The 22,950-nt window shown below is 41.0% G+C and overlaps 1 protein-coding gene across 1 annotated transcript in view; it reads right to left on the bottom strand.

Moving 5' to 3' along the window:
* Positions 1–22,950, bottom strand: part of vwde (von Willebrand factor D and EGF domains) — a 29,512-nt gene that overhangs the window by 6,423 nt on the left and 139 nt on the right. The window contains exons 2-21 of the mRNA XM_075466520.1: positions 20,846–21,036; positions 18,946–19,177; positions 16,316–16,390; positions 15,153–15,382; positions 13,566–13,655; positions 13,175–13,322; positions 12,058–12,269; positions 11,840–11,913; positions 11,355–11,628; positions 11,027–11,223; positions 9,885–10,759; positions 9,421–9,557; positions 7,180–7,344; positions 6,528–6,632; positions 5,325–5,439; positions 4,413–4,669; positions 3,665–3,884; positions 2,913–3,050; positions 1,924–2,136; positions 133–588 (exon numbers count right to left, since the gene is read on the bottom strand). Of these exons, the coding sequence (XP_075322635.1) occupies positions 133–588; positions 1,924–2,136; positions 2,913–3,050; positions 3,665–3,884; positions 4,413–4,669; positions 5,325–5,439; positions 6,528–6,632; positions 7,180–7,344; positions 9,421–9,557; positions 9,885–10,759; positions 11,027–11,223; positions 11,355–11,628; positions 11,840–11,913; positions 12,058–12,269; positions 13,175–13,322; positions 13,566–13,655; positions 15,153–15,382; positions 16,316–16,390; positions 18,946–19,177; positions 20,846–21,036 (4,404 nt within the window). The remainder of the gene's footprint in view (positions 1–132; positions 589–1,923; positions 2,137–2,912; positions 3,051–3,664; positions 3,885–4,412; positions 4,670–5,324; positions 5,440–6,527; positions 6,633–7,179; positions 7,345–9,420; positions 9,558–9,884; positions 10,760–11,026; positions 11,224–11,354; positions 11,629–11,839; positions 11,914–12,057; positions 12,270–13,174; positions 13,323–13,565; positions 13,656–15,152; positions 15,383–16,315; positions 16,391–18,945; positions 19,178–20,845; positions 21,037–22,950) is intronic.

Raw genomic sequence — 22,950 nt, 5'->3', positions numbered from 1 at the left:
CTGAAATATGTCTGGACTGTGTGAAAATGCGCACCTAGTCTCGCTGAATCCAGTTGAGCGTATACATGCAGGGGTTACTAAAGCTATAGCCACATTATTTGGGTCCGTTAGTCTGATCTGAAGACTGCCTACCTTTACATACGACTCCATCCCCAGTGTAACCGTATGGGCAACGTCCACATCGGAAGGACCCTGTGACTGTGGGCTCACAGGGAACACCAGGGAAGCAGGGAGAGTCCGCACAGGTCACATGGTGTGCGGGTGACCTCCATCTGACTCCAACGGAGAGGTCGGGGGTCAGATTTACCCCAGTGGGCTCACCTGTGTGTACAGTGGGAGGAAACACTCTGGCAGCAGTTTGATTCTGCAGTGTTGCCGTGGCCTTTCTGTCAACGAAGGGAACTCTCCTGGAGCCGGAGCTGGTCGCCTCTGGTTTCGGCTTCCTGTCAGGCGGTCCTCTGGATGAGGTGGGAGATGAAGATGAGGATGAGAAGGAGGAGGAGGAGGAAGTAGAAGTCCTATCTTTACTGGAATTGGACTTGGGGATGTGAGCGTGATCATCTGCTCCACTGGTGACTGTGGCCTGACCTGTAAGAAACTGGAAGTTAGAGGATATGACTTAAAAAAATAACAAAAACAGCCTTGATTTTCAACATTAAAACATTCCAGTCTTGAGTCGCAAATTTTCAAAGGGAACATTTTATGGAAAAAGCACCTTTTTCTGTGCTTGAGAGCACGTATTTGGGTGTCTGAGGTCTACCGTGCAACTACCAACTCAAAACGAACATTTAACACTGAACCGTTCAGATTTGCAAGTTTAAGGTATGTCACTCTACAAGGTTGTCCGGCCTTCTCTCCGTTTCTCTGCCGAGCTTCAACTTCAGATGATGCTGCATTTGTATCTTGGAAGAGGGACTTTGAAACTCTTTTACTCTTGTTTTTTGTTTTAACCTCAAATCTCATAATTCGTTATACAGTTATTTTAACTGAAAAAACAAATGTGCAAAAAATGCTTTACCTGTACTTTGATTTTAATGTTTTATATCCCAACATCTAATGTGAATTATTTAATGTTTTACTGGAGGTTGGAAATTCCGATTACCAATTTGCACATGAATGCAACACCATTGGCAGCCATTACAAAAACATTTATAGCAGCCGTTATAAACAACTAAATATTGTCCATATAAGCAACAGTTCTTAATGTTAGCTGCTAAAAACTTTAACAAAACACAGAGGAATGAAGTGACAGTGAAGTTCAGAGTTTATGGAACCATTAAAATAAATAAATAAAAGAAATTAGGATGCAACATTTCAGTGGTGTTACTAACCAGCCAGCAGCCGTTATATTGTGCGGGCAGGTTTGAACTTGGGCCAGTTCAACACATGACTCACAACCAGATGGTCCAACCGCAGATGAAGGAGATGTAAATATTTGAGGATGAAAATGACCAGTAAAGTATTCTTATGTCACTTTGGTGTGTGTGGTCGGAGCACAGCGTGGTCTGAGGGTTATTAAGTAGTGCAGATCACAAAGAAAGAGCAGACACTGAGGAAGGGAGAGGCGGAGGGGAGTCGAGCGGGTCACTCTGTGCCCTGAAATGATCCACTTAAATTCACATGTCGAAGAAATCGAAGAAAAAGGAGCTGCTGTACTGCCTAACTATGTTATTTTGACCAAAGCGTGTCATTTTTCTTCAACAGTAATAAACCAAACTTTCATTTTCACATACAAGAAATATAACTTATATATAACGTCATTAAAAAAAGAATCAGAAAAGGAAACTTTAGAGGCAAATGTCTCCATTTTCCTGTGTTGTTTATTTCTCTTTCTCATTACGACTACATCGATTACATCCATTCTTTTACTTTCTGCACATAACAAAGTGTGATTGCTGGTGTTATTCGTTGGTCGTAACTCACCAACTGTTGTGCATGCCTGTCCGTTTCCCTGGAGACCAGGAGGGCAGGGTCCACAAGCGAAGCCCGCTGACACGTGGATGCTCTCGAAGCACTGAACCCCGGGGTAACACGGCCCTCTGCTGCACGGCGACGGGCTCCAAGGTTTGGGCCTCAGTGAAGCCTGCGGTATTCTGGCTGGTGACATCACCGCTTTACCCGGAGAGCCGGTGTTACCTCGGAAACAAAAGGATAAGATAACTGTTTAATGGGACTTTTTTTCAACTTGCAGTACTTATTAGAAATTCTGAGAAAGATTCACACAAAGATCCAACAAAAGAAATGACAGAATTAGCTAAAAAAAAATGAAATACTGAGTCTTTGAAATGTACTCGCTACCTCAGAAATTTTATAAAAGTTACTGTTTGTATCAATAACAAAGATCTATGAGAAATAATAGATTATATCATCCAAAAGCTATAATCTAAATATTCTGCCATTCGCATTTTTCTTACCTTAGAGGGAAACAGTTACAGCTATCACAAACTACAAACTTTGCCTGTTTCAAAAAGCAGAAATTGCACAGTTTGGATTCTTAAGGCAGGATCTGTCACAACCGCTTCCCTCGTATACACGGCCGACAGTCAGTAAGACAAGTCAAAACATTCTGTAGCTACTTTATTCACAAAACAGACTTATTGGCTGATGAAAAACGCCAAAGAGCAGGTTAAAAGACTGTATTGAGCCAGAAGGCTTTAGGCAGAAGTTTTGTGTGAAGTATTGAGAGTTTTAAGGCTCTAAATGCTTCTTCCACCACTGACTGCTCCATATGTGCTCTAAAATATTTCTTCTGGCAGCACCGGATGGTGTGTTTGGTGGCATTTGAGCCTACCTGCTTTATCCACCTTAACCAGAAGATATCAGTCATTACAGTACACGGTTCCTTCGACATTCTCTAAGATAAGGAGTATTAAAGAAGTGAGGCCTAGCTTGGGATTTAACATGGTACTTACGGTTGCAGTTTTTCCCATCCCCACTGTATCCATGTGGACACGAACTACAGATAAACGAGCCCATTGTGTTGTTGCAGCTCACTCCAGCGAAGCAAGGCTGGGAGACGCACTCATCTATGTCTTCTCTACATGTGCGGCCTGTAAACACATCAACCATCACGTGAGGTGATAAAGGAACACCGAATGACTTCCAAAACCAGCCAAATGTATGAAAATCATGACGATAAACTTATCATAAAGGAATATGTCATTACTTTAGATGCACTTTTTACTTCAGCTATACTAAAGTTATGATGCACGACCATTTAAACTACTAATGTTTGGCACTTTTACTCAGACTTCTTTCTTGACAATAAGTAAAAGTGTATGGTCTCTTTTAAGGAGAAATTGATTGCCTCTTCACTTCAGTTCTTGGTTAATGAGATCAAGATCTTCAAGAGGACAGCTGAGCAAGCATTCATTTGAAAGTAAAACCAAAATGATGGTATAGTTTGTAAAGCTCAGAGATAATAAAGCTCTGCAGCATCTATCGGAGATCTTAAAAGCACGGTGGTATTTGCATACATTTCATTTACAGTAAACTGAATAAGATGACATCATTTTAAAGCAAGAATTCATTGTTGTTTAAACTCTGACCTTCCGGGTCATAAAGTCACGTCCCTGTGTTTCCCAATATCTAACTTGGTGAATAAAATGACACTAACATTTGCATAGTGTACCGGGGTTGTTTAAAAGGGAACAGCTGATCCTACCTGTCATTCCAGGGGGGCAGATACAGGAAAAGGAGTTGGGTCCGTCAATGCAGCGACCCAGTCTGCAGGGGTTCGGTTTACAGTCGTCTAAGTCAACCTCACACCTCTCCCCTGTAAATCCAGCGGGACACACACATATGTAGACCCCGCTGCCGGCAGGGAGGTTGACATTTGTTGCACATGAAGCTCCGTTCAGACACTCGCAGGACTGGACAGACACCTGGAGGAAAAGGACATTTCAGCAGGTAAGTGTGCCTCATGTCTCTGTCTTATAACCTTTTTATACCAACAAAATTTGAGTTTTATTCTTTCAGATATATTCAAATTTTTAGATATGTTTGGCAATTATGAGCTTCTATTCCTTATGTACACACAGAGCTTGAATTATTATTTCCTGTATTGAATAATATGGAGTTCAAATACGTATCACTGTCTCCCTCTAGTGGGAAGAAGCAGCAAAGGCCAAAGGGATATTTTTCAGGCTGTGAAAGGCTCTTGTCAACAACTTTGCTGCTTCAGGATCCTCCAAAAGTCCCCCTCCCTGCTCCCTTCTGTAATATAAATCTGATTCATCTAATGCTAAATAAACCTTAATAAGCTTTTACAGGGCATAAAATATCTAGGGTTAGGGGTTTTAAGGGTTTTTTGACTGTCCTGCACTACAGAACAGACTTGCATTCAGTTACATATTCTAAAAATCTTTAAAACAATTCAAATGCTCAACAGAATAATGCGGATATTTCTTTACCTCCACAGAGGCTCTGGTTTCTGCATTGCAGTCGTCCGTCACAGTAAACTGGAAAATGTGTGCGTCTGTGGGTCGAGCAGTGGCCTTCCACATCAGCAGGCCAGCCGGAGACAGCGACGCACCCTCCGGACCTGATACCAATGTGAAAAGAACCGCCGATCCCTCGGGGTCCGAAGCTTCGAGCTGGTAGATAAAATTCTCCTCCTGGAAGGAGCGAAGACGAAATGGTGGTGCCTGGAACAGTGGCGGCTCATTCTCTGATGGTAGATACAACAGAGAGAAGAGACTAAGTAAACCAATCGGTGACTTGATGTAGACGGAGTGACAAAGTTAATAAAGATGTTGGGCAGGAATAGGTAGTTCCAGCGATAACTGTGCTTCATAAACAGTGTTATTAGCTTTAGCTTCTAACAGATCAAATCTGTATGGGCACATATAGCCAATAGGTCACAAGGAAACACCAAAATACAACATGATAAATGAGTAAATAAAGACAGTGTACATCAGTAGGATTATTTTACGATGAAAAATGAACCTAAAGAGCTGTTATCTGTAGTTCAGTCATACATGAATGGATGCTTTATCAATAGTGAGTCTAAGCAACAAATGAACACCTTGTTCTGTTCATATTATCCTTTAAATCTTCTCAGGTTAATTCTAAATATGTTGTTATTGCATCAGGAGAGAGCGCAGAGCAATGTTTGACCTAGTTTGAGTTGAAGCGGTGAAGTTGGACAGAAAGCGTAGCAATCAGGTTAAGGTGTCTTCGTATCAGTGCCAGAGGAAAGAAGCAACTTCAGTCAATTTAATCTGCGCAGACCTGCTGACAAATCATCCAAACTGCCCCAAGTGGCCGCCAGCTACAAAGCTGTGTAATGAAGAATATGAACCAAAGACATGTTGTGTACACACTATCTGCTATGGACCATGTGTGCTTGGACAAGCCCGGACGACATGTGAGGCAGGGACTGCTGGGACTGGACTCCCCTTCACTGTAACACAGACCCTCGATGTTGCAGGTTTTTTCCTGGGAAACGAAGAGAATAAATAACCAAAAGTGTGTTTAGTGTCAGCGCGAAATTACAAGCAGATTAGAGCTTCCAGCATTTCCAGTTGGGTTTTAAGGCTTTCTCTCCTGGCTGGATGTAAATGGTGTTTTAAAAGGATTATTTCATCGTAATAATACTAAGAAATGTAGTAATACTCAACCGATTCAGCACAATGTAGAATTTAAAAGTATCGAAAAAACAATCTCATTACAAATGTTGACTTGAAATAACATTAGTTTGTATTTTGTGTGTTATGTTCCTAAAGATCGACTGTTGTGCCCAACAATGGACATTTCTCATAAAGTTCAGTCAAACTCTGCCTCAAGATCACAAAAGTTGTGTTAACTTTTGGTTCTTTAGGGCATACTAGCTCGATTTCAGCAATTGCCCGCATGAAACTCCAATAACACAAGGATTCTAGTTCACTTTAAAAATGTACATCCAGGGGACATAAATACATTTTAGGTGGTTCAGATGCACCTTCTAAGCTACAGAAAAGCCTGCAAGTAATTCTACATCTTCCAGTTTAATAAAGAGCTGAAGCAACTAGTCGATTATTCAATATATTAACCATCAACAGTTAAATATTACACATATCATGATTAAATTAACTCATTTTAGACTGCACAAACTTTTATCGTGGATGACTTTTTAGATTAAAAAACTGACATAAAATCATTCATTTCAGACAGATTTTGATGTAGTGGCACCTTCAAGATTTACTCTGATTAATCCAAGCTAACTTAGTTCAGATGATGTGAAACAGTAAAGAATATCATCACAAGAAGTAGAGTCAGAGAATTTAGTTTAGCTCTACGGTGCAGTTTCAAACCATACTGGGTTAAGTCTGGTGTGATGTACAGCTGTGACATCACACAACAGCAGGTATGTGTGTTTAATCTTTAAACTTTAATACTACGCTATAACGTCGCCATGAAATTTCCCAGGCTCCATCTGAGCTTTGCTAATGGATGACTATTTTACATCCTCACATAAACACAAACCAGCTTTAAGAATGACAGAACCCCGGCTATAGGATGAAGGATTATTAGGAAAGATGCCTCACCCTCAGTGTGCAGACGACCTCTGTGCTGAGGCTGCAGACCTGACAGGCTCCGTCATACAGAGTCAGTATCTTGGCGTTACTGTAGCTGTAGCCATCATTTGAAACCTGCCATCAGCAGAAGCTTGATTACTGTGGATCACTGGGAAAAAGCATTAAACAAATAAACTAAAAAACCGAGTAGTAATCACACAGACTGAGTCATTTACTCAAATATTTACAAGGTAAAGTCTGAGATTAATCTCTCGCTGATGTAGGTGCTGTGGTTCTCACATGGCTCTTCTCAGTGACACGTTCTCATGTTTACTAAATCTAACTGCTGGGAAAGAGAATTCCCATGATTTCTTCTGTTTAATGCACTTGGCAGTCATGTGATCCAACTCATCTGTTTTACACCACTGAGTCCATCTTTCTCCCTGAGCCAAGCTGAAAATGAAGGAAACCTCCGGCCAAGTCTTTTCTTTCCACAGCAAGTGACAACTATCCAACCTTCATATCTGTCTGCTTCCAGTTACCCCAGTGCAGATTTACTGTGGGACTGTTCTGGGATTATTATTTATATCAGAGAAGAAGAAAAGAGGAACCTGATAGGAGGGGATTAGCGTGAATCTTCTCAGAGGATTTACCAGTGTCCTTTGCGGAAAACATAACTAACTTTGATTTGCCAGCGGGCCAGCGGTCCGTTGGTCACAGTTTCCTGGTTCAAGTCTGCAGGAAGCCGGCTGTCCTCCTGGGGGAGCTGGCACTCCAGAGCTGTTTCCTCCAGAAAGGTGGCCGGGACAAACTGAGGCGTGTCCAGAATCCACTCGCCATCCTCAAACTTGATAAAATAGATGGAGGGAGACAAAAAAATAACAGGAGGAAGCCAAGGATGTTAGCAGATGAAAGAGAGACAGAGGAGTTGTGGATGAGAAGAAGACAGATAAAGATGAGATGAAAATGAAGGACATTTCGGCTTGGTTTAAAAGTCAAAACATGCTGCAGTGTATTAAGAAAAGGGTGTGCAGGCTGGAAACCAGTCACACTGGTATCAAGATAAAGATACTGAGCTTATTATTGATTATGCAGCTTATTATGATAGAGCTATAGTAGGAATTAAACAAAATAAACATCGCTTGATGTCTTTCAGCTCATCATTTTCAGCCAGTTTTACACTGCAGGTCTGGCATCAAACTGCATTCAAACACAACGTTAACAACTAAGGCTGAAGGAAAATGCATTACATTTCTGGATGTGTTAGTGAACAACTTTGTCTTCATATTAACTTGATATTGTAACAATGCGTGTTACAAAGGATCCAAGGAGCCAACGAGATCAGATGTGAAGCCGGTGCTGAAGTGCAATGCATCTGATGGATGCTAGTCTCCAAAAGACATGTGACTCAAATAAAATCCTGTTTAAAACACACCAACTTTAAATATTAAGCCAAACCATTTCCCTGTGGTATTCATAGTTAGATTCACCGTTTCACATATTGTATAATCAGGTGTCAAGAAATGAAAACAACGGTTCACAAACCACTGGGTGACGTCACAGTGGCCACGTCCACTTCTTATAAGCAGTCTATGTTTAAACAACAGTCCAAATGATTGTGGTGTGTAATTAAAGAGAAAACGTTGTGCTGTGTGTTCGTTTCTGCCACAACAGCAAAGAAAACAGGTTTGAGTGCAACAGCAAAATTTCAAGTGTGTACTGCACTCCCTGCTCTGATTGCTCTTCAGTTTGTATCTGATATTTAGCCAAGGAGGGGGGGGGGGGGGGGGTCCTGAGTATAAATCTGATGATATTATGCAGAAGATCGCAGTCTGCATGTTCACATTTCTGATAGACTGGAAGTCCGAAGCAGATTCAGATATTTGTACAGAAACATGGTGAATGTGTGAAAAAGTAGGTGATTAAAATGGATTAATGTTGTAAAGAGTAAAGCTGGAATGTGGCACCACCGCAGGTCTGACGCGCTCAGAGAATCAGGGTCATGCTCAGTGAGGTGAAGGTCAAATGAACCATCTCATATTGTGTTTCTGACTGACTGTATGTGTGCATGTGCTGGAGTTACACACAGTGGATTACTTTTGTGAGGAGCCAACACGGCACTCTGAAGGTTTCAGGGCTGATTTGAAAGTTAATCTTATTTACTTGATGAATGTTGTAATCAGGCCTGTTTGTCTGGGTGGTGAAGCAAACAGGCCGAGGACATTATCTAGGGATCACAAGTGGATTATTCTGTTATCTTAAGATAACAAAGCATGTTTTTATGTGATAATAGGTTCATTTATCTTGCTTTCTTGAGAAACCTGCCTTTTGTTTTGTAGAGATCTCGACATATAATCCCCTTTTATCATGAGAAAACAAGCTTCGGTTTCTCGACACCACAAGGGGATTATGGTGGGCTCGAAAATGAGTGGTTCCTGTGTCAACACCTTGAGTCATCAGTCATTAAGGCTGTCGTGTCAGTTTGGGATCTATAACATGTTAACACCGAGCCTGGGCATGCAAGTGTAATTGTGTTTGGTAAATATCTGCTCTTTAAGTCAGACAGTAAGTTTAAATAAAGTAAATCCACTCATTTGAGCCAGTAGCAAAGGGAAAAACAAACTTAACAAGGCTGAAATAACAAACACTCTATATATTAACACATCAGCTCAAGAAAAAAAAGCCTTGTTATCTCAGTATAACAACAGAAATATTTCCATTGTCGCAACAAATAATCCTTGTTATCTCAAAATGACATACTTTGCACATTATCACAATAAAATAAGCAACAAATTTCAAGATAATAATATCTTAAACATTCCAAGCATGGCCTTTCTCAGCCTTTACCGTTAATGTTACAGAACTTTAATTTTGACACCAAAAAGTAGCTTTGGAACAGAGAAAGAAGCAGAGAACAAAGTACCTTTTCTTTAACAAACTCACACTTGAGCTCATAGGAGTCCTTGAAGCCCTGACCACGGACCCGGATGATGGAGCAGGCTCCCTGATGGACGTCACACAGACCATCTGCCTCCAGCTGGGTGATCTCTGGGATCTGGTCTTTACAACACCAACAAAAAAAAGCAGACAAGCGTGATCTATCGGATCTGAAATTTCAGTCCAAACCAAAAAACAGATGTCTCGCATTCATAAGTCTGTCATCATAGAGCTCCTGTTAACTGAATTACGACTAAAAAAGAAACGTATAGATGCCTGAAAGTGTTATTTTGGTGTGGGTGTAGGAAAGTGTAATAGTTGTATGTTAACTTCAAGCTGCAGCCTGCTCTAAGAACCTAAAGAAAACAGCATTTTTTTGTAATGCAGCCATAACTACAGATTCTCTGGGATCCGTATTGTGCCTGTGTGGGTACATGTTAACTCTTTTACCAGACAGCACACTGCAGTCATACGACCCAAATCCTGGGAAGCAGACACAGCCCCACTCTGAGCACAGGCCGTTCCCGTTGCACAGATTTGGACATTTGAGGATAGCCAGAGCGTCCTGGTGCACCTCTCTCCTCCCATCCTCCACCAGCCTCCTCTCACACTCGTTCTCCAGCAGTGGTAACGTTGCATTCTGCCAGGACTGCTCATCCTTCAGCTGTAGGTCAGAGACACACATAGCCACCACGCGGCTGATTGTTAACTCGTCCAGTAAGGGCCCGCAAGCCATGGCTACGCTTGAGTTTGTCACAGTCTGCTGGCACTGAGCCTGGGCTTGCTGCTGAGTCAGGCCAGAAGGTGTGGGCCACATCGGGGAAACATCTGGCTGGACAACTGGCTCATGATCCTCTGGGAAAAAGTAGGAGAAGCTCTCCAGGTCAGACTGGCTCAAACTTTGATGTGAGGAGCTAGGAATGTAACGATGGGTCTGCCGCCTGCCTCTGCGCTGACGGTGCTGAGCTGAAGCTGAAGCTTGGTCTCTGAAGTTGCTCAGTAAAGAGACTTTTTCTGGTGTCTGTGTTTGACTACCTTTGTCCTGAGTGTTTTGGGTAAAGCGACCTGGAGGAAGGCGCTGTCTTTCATTACCTTTTAGCACCTCCACTGAGCTGATATACTCAGCTGTAACATCCAAAGTGGGGATGACACTAAGGAACTGGAAGTTTCCGTGATTAGAGCAGGACTCAGAGGAGGTGGTCTGCTGAGGTCCGGTTCTGGGAGATACGATGCGGTGCGCTAATGGACAGGTACAGTACTTGTGAGTTTTTGGGGTCCTCAGATGTGAAGGCACAGAGTCAAACAGGCTGCTGCCTGGAGGAAGTCTGCAAATAGGTAATAAAAAAATAAAAATAAATTGTCTTTTTAGTTCAGTGAATAACATCCAGACATTCAACCCTGGCCCAGTTTTCAAATGGGGTCCCTGAGTCATATAAACAGAGTCAAAATCATGTGTGGCACTCATTAACAACTTTCATTAACAAGGCCAGCTGCTGTAAATCATCTTAAATGAACAACAACTCTGAAATCCCCACACGTTTTAACTTGAGCGATCACAAGCAAAACTCTGCTGCCAACAGACAAACACTGACCTCCATTCAGAGGTGAAAGCCTGCAGATCCTCCAGTTTGTCGCCCCCTACTGAGTGGAAGTCATTGTCTGGCTGTCCGTCGTAGGTCCCGCACAGACCTTTGGTGTGACTCCAGTCTGAACTGGGGGCCCTCAGCGTCAGACTCATTCCCCAGTCAGACACGTCGGCACGAACAAACGCTCCAGAGGAGAAGGTCATCTGCAAAGGATCACAGTTTCAGAGAGACGGGATGCAGAAAACTTTCAAAACGAAAATATTTTACACAAGATTTCACATTTAATAATGTATGCATTAAAAACAGATAATGAGTAAATCAAATCCTCCCTCACAGTGACTTTGCGTCCTTGGTGGGATTCCGTGATCCGAACAGCGCTCTTGTTCAGGTCTCTGTTCTTCACAGACAGGTGAGGCATGGTGTCACCCATTTCTCCACTGCACATGTCGAAGGCAATAATGTCACCGCCGTCTCTCACCACGAAACCGCACACGCAGGAGGCAGCGTGCACCAAGCTGCCACACTCCCACTGACGGACATGGACCTCAAACGGCCAGAAACTGCTCTTGTAGAGTACAAAGGTGCCAATTTGATAGTTCTCATAGTACCTGAGCAAACAAAGAAAATGTTTATCTATACATCTGTTTGTTACTGGTGTAGATCATCATCTACTTTTTACAATCATACAGAACAAAAAATCCCTAATAGTAACTATTACCACTGAAAAATGTTGTAAAAACTGCAATAAATACAATACGCTGCAGAGTCCACATACATTTGAAGTATACTTATCATTAATTCAACAAGGAACTGAAGTACCTGCCATCAAATGTGATAATGTGGGGATCAGTAAAGGAGTAGCAATAAGCTGAGGGAACGTCCTTGACTGTTATCTGAAAATAAGAGGGGTACCGTCAAATCTTCTTAGAATGCCGATGATTAATGACTACAATGTACTGTATGGCTGTATATTATAACAAAAATCATCAGAGGAATAAAAATCAGAGAAACAAATGAATAAATGAACAAAGTATAACCTGAACGCGCTCTGGCAAATATCCACTCCAAAGAAAATTGTGTGTGACGATGGGTTCGACAGAGATACGCGTTGTCCGTTCACCATCTTTGACAAAGTCTGTGATTGGGCTAAAGTGGATAAGAGCCCGACAAACCCCGTCCGTACAAGGGTCCTGGGGCAGATCCACCACACAGGAGGACAGAGACAGGTCCGAGCCCAACAAACCCTCATCTGCAACAGAATGATTTAGGTTCATTTTGATTTGGAGGATGAAAAAACACAAACAGGAAAAAGGGTGGGGGGATAAACTGTGCTGGTTACTACTTCAAGTCATTCAGAGTCTCTCTAATATCCATTAAATCACCTCCTAGTTTCTTTCAAATATGTGCATATTTAGATCAAATTTAAGAGTCCCATTTAAGCAGAGGAATCTCAGTTCGTAAGCCTGAGGACCATCTGAGGAAACCAGTGTTGAGAGGGAGAGAAGGAATTATTTCCCCGGTGAAGAGGCCATCCCTCAACTACAGCTTTACAATGCAAATCATTGCAGCCAGAATGAGGGTAAAAATATGGTATACTTACTTACACGGCGTGGTTACAGCTCAATCTGGCTTTTTAATTATGACCACTGTCCGCGTCTAAGCACAGCTGAATTCACAGCACAGTCTTTGAGTTACTTTAATGACGGTCTTGATCTTGTCAGATGATGCTTCAGTTATAAAATTGGGATTTTATTAGAGCAGAACGACAGTCTGGAAATGCTTTAAATGACCCTGAGTAGACATGTTGTTTTAATTGGCTGAGATGAATTGATTGAGAATTCGGCTGTATCAACACACACTTATGCTTTAATGTTTCTCAGGCATGTTAGCTCTATTTTGCATAATTTCAGTCAGATTAACTTGTTTACATGAATTTCAAAAATCCAGTTGAAAGTGGTATAATGCAAGTCAAAGGACAGGAGTTAACTGGTGTTATTTTTTTTACATTCTATACTTTAATTTTAGTAAATTTGAGGATGTTTTCAATCATTTTAAGACTAACCTACAAATGGGACTTTCAACAAAGAGCTAAGAGGTGACAACAGGACTTAAGCAGTTGTTACTAAATGCCCAAATCTTTCATCTGGTCCTCACCTTGACTGCTTGTGCTGAGCTGCAGTGGCAGAGTGCACTTATCCGTAGAGAAGAAAGAACCATCCGGACATGGGACAGGAACTGTGCTCTCAACCACCAACTCATACAGTCTCCCATCCTCAGATACAGTGCTCACTTCTGGTTTTAACTGCACAAATTATTGTGAAAAAGAAGAGTTGTCAGCCTGTTTATACGGATAATCTGTCACCAACACGCACATTTCACTGTAGGAAACTGTGTTTCTGAAAGGGATAAAACAAACAACACAGTTTTCGAAAATCTTGAACAATTAGTCTTATTGTACTCAGCTGTAGTCACAACCTGACATAATTTGTATCCACTTTCATCAGGAGACACCAGACAGATAAAATGGCAGGTAACTGATATTTACCCTGATCCCAGCAAAGAACACCTGACTTTCTACGGGAGTACTCTGCACGTTGGGCGACTCCAAAAAGAAGCTGGAGCTGGAGCAGTAAATCTGAGACAAGGAGAGACATGTGAATAAAGCCTTCAGTTTATCTATATCTTCAAAGCCATTTTAAAAGATTTAACTTTAGTGTCCTGTTTACTGCCTCTGAGAACAGTCATAATCACCGTACTCAGGCTATTAAACCTGTGCTTCCAAGTTCAGTGGGCACAAAGCGGGTAGAATTTCACTAATAAAAAGGTTAAAAAAAAAACCTGAAAGTATCAAACGTTGTGGGACAGACACACACTTCCACCACACTGTAAAATAAAACTATATTTAGACAGGTTACAGTATTTGATTTGTATATTTTCCAGCAGAAACAACAATGTCACACACGACAGGATAGTCTTGTGTGATAGTCATGATTCCTAATGACTTACTTTTGTGACCAGTCACAAAAATAAGTCATTAGGAATCATGTTTTTGATTAAAAGATAAAAGTTTGATTGAATTTTCACTCTGAGTTAGAGAAAATGTTGCACTTCCCCTTGCAATGGAAACCTTGACTGACTTCACACACACAGAGAGAGAGCTTCATCTAACCTAAACACACAAATAAAAGTATTTTGCAAGTTAGCAAGATACATCTCAATATCCTCCAGAAACAGCAAATTATAAATCAATTACTTGCATGTGTAATAAATCAAAGACAGCTAGAGGTAAAGGTCTAAACTGAGGTTAAGTTTTCCATGACAATTATAAATGTTATAGTTCGGTGCTGAAACAATCCGAGCCACCAGATATCAAAGAGCAACAGCTAAGTAAATTCCCTAAAAGTAAGCCTAGAATCGTGTCATGTTAACCCTGAATGTTAACTATTGTAAGGCTGGTTATAGACACCAGCGTGGTGTTAATTTTCTGGCTTACAGCAGTGGCTAAGTCAACCTCATTTTACAAACACAAGCCAGGAATGCAGTTAGTTTAGCCCTGACTGCTCGCTCTCATAAAACCACAGATGTTCTTAGCAATTTATCAATCAAAATCCAGGCTAAAGAGCAAGTTGGTTATAATTTACACTCAAGTCCAACTTAACCTAATTATCTACAATTTAAAAGATTAGATCAAATGTTCAAAGAGTTAATTTTAGCCCATTGCTACAGCAATAAACCTCAGCCAATGATAGCAGAGATTTTATTAACTACTGCTATCAATCTAAGGGCTAAATGAAGCCAGAAATTACGTTGATTTAGCCGAACTGATAACAAACAGAAATGTTTTTTACAAATAGAAGCCTAAAATGACAAAAGACCTGGCTGTTTAATTAGATTCACTTCAAGTACTGTACTGAAAATAGTTCTTGCCCAAGGTGGCCAGCAACAAATAACCTTAACTGTTATCTTTAACAGCCTGTGTTGTTTACTTGCCAAATGCTATGAAATGCTAAAAGCCAGATTAGTGTCATCTATTACTAATTTTCACTCTTTCATGTTGAATGACGAGGTTTCTGCTTAATAATTCTGTCTGTGTTCTCTACAGAAACGTCTGCACTACAGCCCAGAATCCTACCCTGTCCCCCAGACGCAGGTTGAAGCCATCCAGCTCAATAAAGGCGGAGGTGTGGATGGTGGTCTCCTGTTTGAGCTCCTCCTTCCTGCCCTCAGGTGAGAGGCGGGCCCAGGCCACCGTGTAGCCCAGGGAGCCGTTGGAGCTGCTCTCAAAGCTGCACTTCAGGTAGACAGTGTTACCCGTGACTTCTGAGACAATCGCTGGCACGGACGGGGTTGGGGGCTTATTAGCTGTTGTGGTGGAGTAAAAGAAAAATCTGGTTGATTAGTGAGTGAATGACTTAACCACAAACAAACAAACAAAAAAAAAGGCAATGACCTCACAGAGTTGTGAAAAGCATCCAGGCTCTGACATACCACGGGTTTAAGATGAAACATCTGAAGTTACTGTGAGGCTGACGAGTTGTAACCTTTGTAAAAGTATTTTTCACTATCCCATCCTGACAGAAACTCTATCACTGACTGAGAAAAGGACAGTTTAATTGGCATTAACTGCAAATAATTAATCTTTCGATTATATCATTAATTTCAGACTAACTTTGAAATCCATGTTAGCACAGACGCAGATAGACTGAAGACTGTTCTCCATTAATTCAGCTGGAAGGAAGTATGAGCCACAGGAATGTTTGCAGGAAGCTAATCCTGTTTCAATATTCATATGGGCACCTTGAAGTTGTAAAAATGACCTATCCTGCAATGAATACAAATGTAATACTCTGGAAAAGTGATACAAAAAATAAACTTATGCAGTTATGCAGTTGTGGGGCATGAATTTATTTATATGGGCAATTCAAACCACAAAGTACTCAACAAGGCCCATTCTTGGACTAATAGCAGAAAAGTTGGCTTTGGAATAAAACTAAGTTATTACTGAAAATGTTCGGTCATTTTTCATCTCTAATTAAGCCCCCTCCTTGTTTCCACCTCTGTCTGCTTCCTAAAACCTGCCAGGGCATAATTCACAATGTGGTCAAGGGGTATCACCATGGAGACGAGACCCAGTGGATAACCAGACACATGCTCAGCTCATTAAGAGGAGCAGTGAAAGGGGCCGGCGGTGCATTCCTGACCACATGGCAACTCCTCCACCTCCTGATTGTTTGGGTGTCTGACCGAGCAGGAGGAGACCAGCGTGGGGCACAAACACAACAGCAGGGTCCTTACTTTTACATGTTCCACCAACGTCCACCTCGTCAGGACCACAGAGCCGTGACCTTGTGGGTAAAGTTTCCGACATCTCTGCAAGACAGACATTCATTAAAACAGAACACAACTGAATTGTAACCTGGTTTATAGTTGAGTCATATGTCGTGTTTATTTCCTATTTATAACCCCTCCCTCTCAGCACTTTTCATTCACTCTGTTGTCAGGAGCAACAGGTATGTCTATCCTACAAAACATTTTAAAGCTACACACTGTAGAGCCCTTTTCTTCTTTTAGCCACACTAACTTAACCAGAATCCTGTTGTATCTTGCACCTGTCTTGATATCATTGTATTTGTGCATATCAATGCATCCTTATTAGGGCTGGGCAAGTTAACTCATTATCGCGTTAACTCGCTAATTATTTAACAGCGACAAATATTTTATCGCGCATTAGTGCAGGTTTTATTATTTATTTTATTTTGTAAAAGTCTGTTGCTCTCAGGCTTTTATTTTGTAAAAGTCTGTTGCTGTCTGCTGTGGAACCGGAAAAGAAAGTAATCGGCGGACCCACCAAACATGGAGAAGGGTACGGAACTTTTACTCGGCCATTTTCATTTTAAAGTTCTTCCAGACGGCGGAGTCGACAGAACCAAAGTCATCTGTAAACACTGCCAAGTTGAATTGTCTTCTCAGCGTAGTAGTTCCAGCCTAAAATATCACTTAAAGGCAAAACACACAACTGATAGCAGCAAGTCATTCAAGGAAACAGACAGTGGAGCGAGGCTTCTACATAAAAACTACAGAAAGATGCTGATGTTAAAAGTGTGTTTGCACAACAAATGTTATGGCACTTTCATTCATATGGCAGCACATTTAAAATAAAACTAAATGCTAAAAGCTATACGCTACTTTTGGATTCATTTTTGGATTTTGCGTACAAATGCGATTAATCGTGATTAATCAGGGAAATCATGTGATTAATTAGATAAAAATGTTGAATCGTTGCCCAGCCCTAATCCTTATGTAACATGAAGCTAACATGAACTGTCATAAAGATGTTAAAGCAAGAAGCAACCACACTGTGCATTGGTTAAAATCATATACACATATAGAGGATGTGGAAGTTTGGCTAGTAGGAATCCCATAAAGTCCTCCCTGTCTGAATTACACTATATCTTAATTAATCTATAAGCTCAAATCTGAGATAATAGCAGTATTATCTTTTCATTTACAAGATTTCAGCCAACACTTTCACCAATTCCCAAAAGCAGAATGAAAGTTTTACTAACCTACAGGTAACTAAAGTGAAAATACTTCTGCTTAATGATGCATTTACCAGATTCCACAGGAGAAACAAACCCTGAGCTAAACTGTAAATGTAAATCTGTGTTTGATTCATTTTCAGATATCACTGCATGTGTTTATGAGCTGCAAACAATACAATTCATTTGAACCTTTCAAGGTGACAGTGATAAAGGTAAATTCTCATTGAAACTTAAATTTGCATAATTTGATGTTTTGGTCTCAATCCAACACACTCGAGAGCAAACGAGCTGTAAACACAGCTCCACAGTATCACTTTTACGAGGTGTTATGGCAAATGTGTCAGTGAGCAGATGCGTGTTCGCATATCTAACAGGTTTACAACAAGCAACGTTTACAACGTCGTGTTTCTGGCTACAAAAACTCTTCTTTTATCCTGTGTTGCTCTTTGCCAAATCCTAAGGAATTCCATGTTCACGCTAAAGACTAAATTATCTCCATCACTGGCCATTTCCACGCACGTGCACTGCAGCCCTGAAGCTTTCTTGACATTTTCTTGTTGGGTGGCATATAAAGAAAATAAATAAAAGCAACTATGTCCAGTAATGTTCAGTCCAACTCCTTAAATTTGGAAAATAACCAAGAGAGAGCATATGTGGGAATACAGCAGGCAATCCTCAGACGAATTAACAGCCTACAATCTTGTAATTTCGATATATAGTTATTGTTTTCCACTTGCAAATCGATATCTAAAACACTTCATCCACTGGAGTTTCTCTCAAATTCTGTCTTTATGTTGGCCTCTGACCAGCCTGGCTCTCACGCAGAATCTGACACAAAGCACAAGTGCTTTGTTGTGCAGTACTGTGCAAAAGTGTTGAGCCACCCTGCTTTTCTTTATGTTTTGCTTCCAAGCAGCTAGATTTTCTTGGAATCTTTTAAAGCGGTCTGGAGCAATTGTTCTCAAGGCTTTTCCTTGGACATTGGCTGCTTTTTCGCTCGTTTTTTTGGTTTATTAGGCAATTTAACTCTGATCTACGCATCATTTAAGCATAAAAAAGAAAACTAACTAAAGGGATGAATTGTATCTTTAGGCACTTTGTTACCAGCAGCCTGTCACAAAGACACTTTAGTTTCATCTATGAAAAACAGCAAAGATAACACAGTCTGACAGACAGAAAACAGGATTTCTGCAGCAACAACGTGATTCCCAAAGAGCTGTTAGCTGAAAACTTGGCATATCTCAGCATGGTGTGCAGTGTGTCCTTAAAACATTTGAGGAAACTGGACAAGTGAAGGACAAAAGAAGAAGTGTCAGGCCTAAAGAACTATCTACAGCAGAAGATCTGACTTGAAAAGACCTGAAAGAATCCTGATTATTGTACCTTGTGCACAGTAGCCCATACAGCCCTGGGTGGGTTGAAGTAGGTATACAAAGAAATCTCCACAGTTGCGGACGATGACCGGGATCCTGAACATGCAGCAGTCTTTGCTGCTGCTCTGGAAGGTCTGCCAGGCAGCGCAGGCCGTCAGCTGCCTGACCTCCAGAGGCCCCGGCAGCGACTCGCCCTCAGCTACAGACAGCCACACGGGAGCCTGGGTCCCACAGTGGTTCACCTGGATGAAACAGAGAGGAGAGCATTCTTACAGTGTGGCAGCAGTGCACAAAATCTGTTGCTGTATAAAAGGGAACTATTACTTTTCTTTAAAAAAAAAAATTAAAATCAACAGAAATTCATTGTAAGCAGCAGTCGTTCAGTAAAACAAGATGTTTGCTCTTACACTTTCCCTTAAAGTATCACCAAAAGAAAATAAACCTATGAAAATGTAAATAATAATTCTGTGTAAATACAAAAATGCCAGAAGGGAGGACTTCACTTTCAAAGATTACTTATCCTCACAAGTTTAACTACTTATTCGCCATCATCCTAAAGAAATCGCCTTATTATGTAACACATGTTCACAGCCATTCCCATGTTCTTCCTCCGCCCACCCCTTGTGGTTATCCATCGCCCGGGGAGAGCAGCGATACCCTAGGAAGCCAGAAGCAGGCTGACACCTCAGATGGATCCTTCAGGCTCACAGCAGGCCGCCCGCAGGAAATGAGACACATTCCAGCTCTCCTTGTACTCTCCTTCATAAATACGTACACACATACAACTCTAAATGTCCGGTCATATACATCCTTGCATGAAAACACAAATGCAGTTTTTGACACCTAGGGAAACATTCAAATGATTCTGGCAGACCACCTCAGAGCTTCTCCGCATGAGGGGTAATCAAAGAAATATATATATATTTATATATATATATAAATATATATATATATATATAAAGACATCTACGTAACATGACACCACATGTCATGTTACGTAGATGAAAGAAATGAAAACAAGTGATTAAAGTAAAGTCACAGTTGGTGAATTACATCTTTTGTCTCTAAATTTGTCCCTGAAAAGTACAATTTTAGAGCTTTTATGTCGTATTTCTTTTTGCGATTTGGAAAAATCTGTCATCACATCTTTAGTTAGGAAGCCGTTTGCGTATCTTAACCAAATGTTTTGGATTGTTGGTGTACACTGAATGCACTTTAAAGTAAAAACATCTTATTAGATAAGCTGAGGCTCAGTGTAAGTAAGTGTTTGCTGGGCTACAGGACCACAGCAATGTTTTCGTGCAGTTAATGAATTAGAGTTTAAGGGCAGATTGTAAACTTTAAATATAAAAAGTGATGCTCACAGCGATGATATCAAAACTCAAGCAATGTGAAGAGTCAGCTAACTGTTTTGTTTTTCACATTGACAATAACACTAGAGTTATGGATTTAACATCACTGTCATAAAAACAAATCTCTATGTGAGTCCTGCAGATGTCCAAATGTTGAAGGGGCCATAAAGAAGCCAAAAGAAAATGTCAAGCCACCTTAAAACGTGGTCCTGGGCAGGAAGCCAAAATCGTGAACTGCGGTATCTTAGCCCCCAGACCCTCTAAGGGCAGTTTCGGGCTCTTGAATGCTCATAGCAAAGGTCAGTGTGCTTCAAAACGAGTCAGAAGCACTTAGTTTGAAGGTTGACAAACGTCTCTAGTGTTGCTTTACATAAACAGAAATCCAGATTTCTTTGTAAAGATAAAGAATGAAAGTGGATATAATCTAACTTGGAAAAAAACAACATTATTTTGGGTCTCTGTAGCTTAAAAGCCACTGAGTATTCTTGAAAGTTTACCCTCAATATGACACACATCTCACTGACCTTGCAAAGTGTCTTTACAACAAAGATTGTTTACCTCCACACACTGGGTGGGCATTCTGGCTGGCTTCTCATAAATCTGAAACTGGTACCAGCCCGGAGTGAGGGAGTGGTCGCAGATGAAGTCCTGCAGGGCCGACTGCTGCAGCCAGCTGGAGCTGAAGGTGGTACTGCGGTAGGGGTTCTGCAGGACCGAGTGGCCACCTGGCGCACACTCTGGAGGGAGCACTGCAAGCACAGCCAGGAACACAGCATAATCACCAAGACTGCCAGCACCAATGATTAAAAACTTATGGAAAGCTTTGAGCTGTCCAAATACTACTATCTGGACATCCATTCGACAGAAATATTCAAACTAAATTTCACAGCTCGTATAATGTTACACTACTGGCCACAGAAAAGATGGAGAAAGCACGATCTCATTGTTAAGGATGGGACATCTGTTGAATGAGATTGTAATTTATCTAACGTATGACCATCTCAAGTCAAACCAGGAAGAAGGACTAGTATAATCACCGCCCCGTCTGTACTTTACTGTTGCATTTAAAGTAAAAAGAAAAAAAAATCATTCTTTTCATGAGTCTGAATCATCCAGAACATTACAGCCATCTTAAAGACTTGAAACTCCACATCTTACATGGCAGGATAACAAGGGAAAAGTCCTGTTTGTGTGGGTCATATCACTAAAGATTGTTCTGTAACCGGTGAGCTGCAGCCTCCAAAATATCTTAGCTAAATAAAATAAAGTGTCCCTTTTTCATGAGAACCTAATTTCAAGTGATTCACTGAATCTTGTTCAGTATCAGATGGATTCAGTAGAAGTTTTATAATATGTGAGCTTATTTCCACATTGTTCCGATTGGTGTGGTTCGTTTTATTCCCCCACCAAGACAAACGCTAAGGCTGGTGGATGCAGTCATTACTGGTGCATTTGCTAGAAGAATTAAGTAAAGAATAGTAGCAGAATGGAAAAATAAACTTTGTTTTTTAGTGCAGAGCAACAGATTTCCATAACCATTTTACCGGAGGTGAGACCCGGCTCAGAAGTGATGCTGTCCAACCACCACAATCTGCTTTGGTTCTGCTGAAGGTTTATTCTTGTTAAAACTGAGCTTTTTCTTCCCATATTCACAAAGGGGGGATTTTTGTAGCAAAATGCAGAATTATGATTAAAACTGGATTTAATCAAATAAATCATTCATTACAAGTAGTTGGAGCCAAAACCAACACCATAGTCCATGTAAAGAAGTATTTCATAGGTCATAGATATCTATATTCATTGGTCTGGGAGTCTTTCAGATCTCGATAGGAACCTCAGAAAAAGAACATTGTATTCCTCTGTTTGACATGAAACATAAATATAACATATTAGGGCAACAGCCTACTGGTGTCACACCAAAGTGAGCCCCGAGGGCAGAGTGGAAGGAAGTCCTCAAACTGTTAAAGACAGAGGAAAGGTCAAAAGGTGAAACAGGACTCTCTTAAACATAAACTTTGACTGCTTTTACAACACAATAAAATCAGTCTGCATCTGCATACAAAAATAAAAAAGGACAACAGCAAACACTGCAGTGTTTGATGGCTACATGATTGATTTCCACGTGTAACACCGCCCATGAATAAAATAATCAATAGATTAGGATCAAGGCCTTCAAGTTACACTAATCGTTATCGTTATATTAATTGAGACTGAATTGAGAGAATAAACAAATAAGCTGCAACCAGGGAGAGTTTCTGTGGAAAAGTTTTCAACCCTGACCTGGGAGGTCGAGAGAAAGCTGATATCCTGACAAGGCAGACAAGCTGCTGAAAGAGGGGACGGGAGTTGTCTGAGCTTCACAGGCAGCTTCATACTCAGCACCTGGTCACTTCACTCCTCATCACCTGAGCAGGAAGTCTGAGAGCCCCGATCCGTCTGTCTGGGAGAGCATCCCAACAGCCAAAGGCCCGGACTACACTGTAAATCACATATGTGGAAAGACACTGAACTGCATCTCACAAGGAAGATGCATCACACTTTGATTGTGGCACAAGGAGGTTTGTGGCTCTAGATATCAGCTATAAGATTGATGGAAAGGAGTCAGTTCCTTTAAGGCAGAGTAGTATATATATAAAAAATACTAAATCAAAAAGATCTTTCAT

The sequence above is a fragment of the Odontesthes bonariensis genome, chromosome 5 (assembly GCF_027942865.1).
Source record: "Odontesthes bonariensis isolate fOdoBon6 chromosome 5, fOdoBon6.hap1, whole genome shotgun sequence".
NCBI lineage: Eukaryota > Metazoa > Chordata > Actinopteri > Atheriniformes > Atherinopsidae > Odontesthes > Odontesthes bonariensis.
The sequence above is the reverse complement of the archived record's forward strand: the minus strand, read 5'-3'. Positions and strand labels throughout refer to the sequence as shown.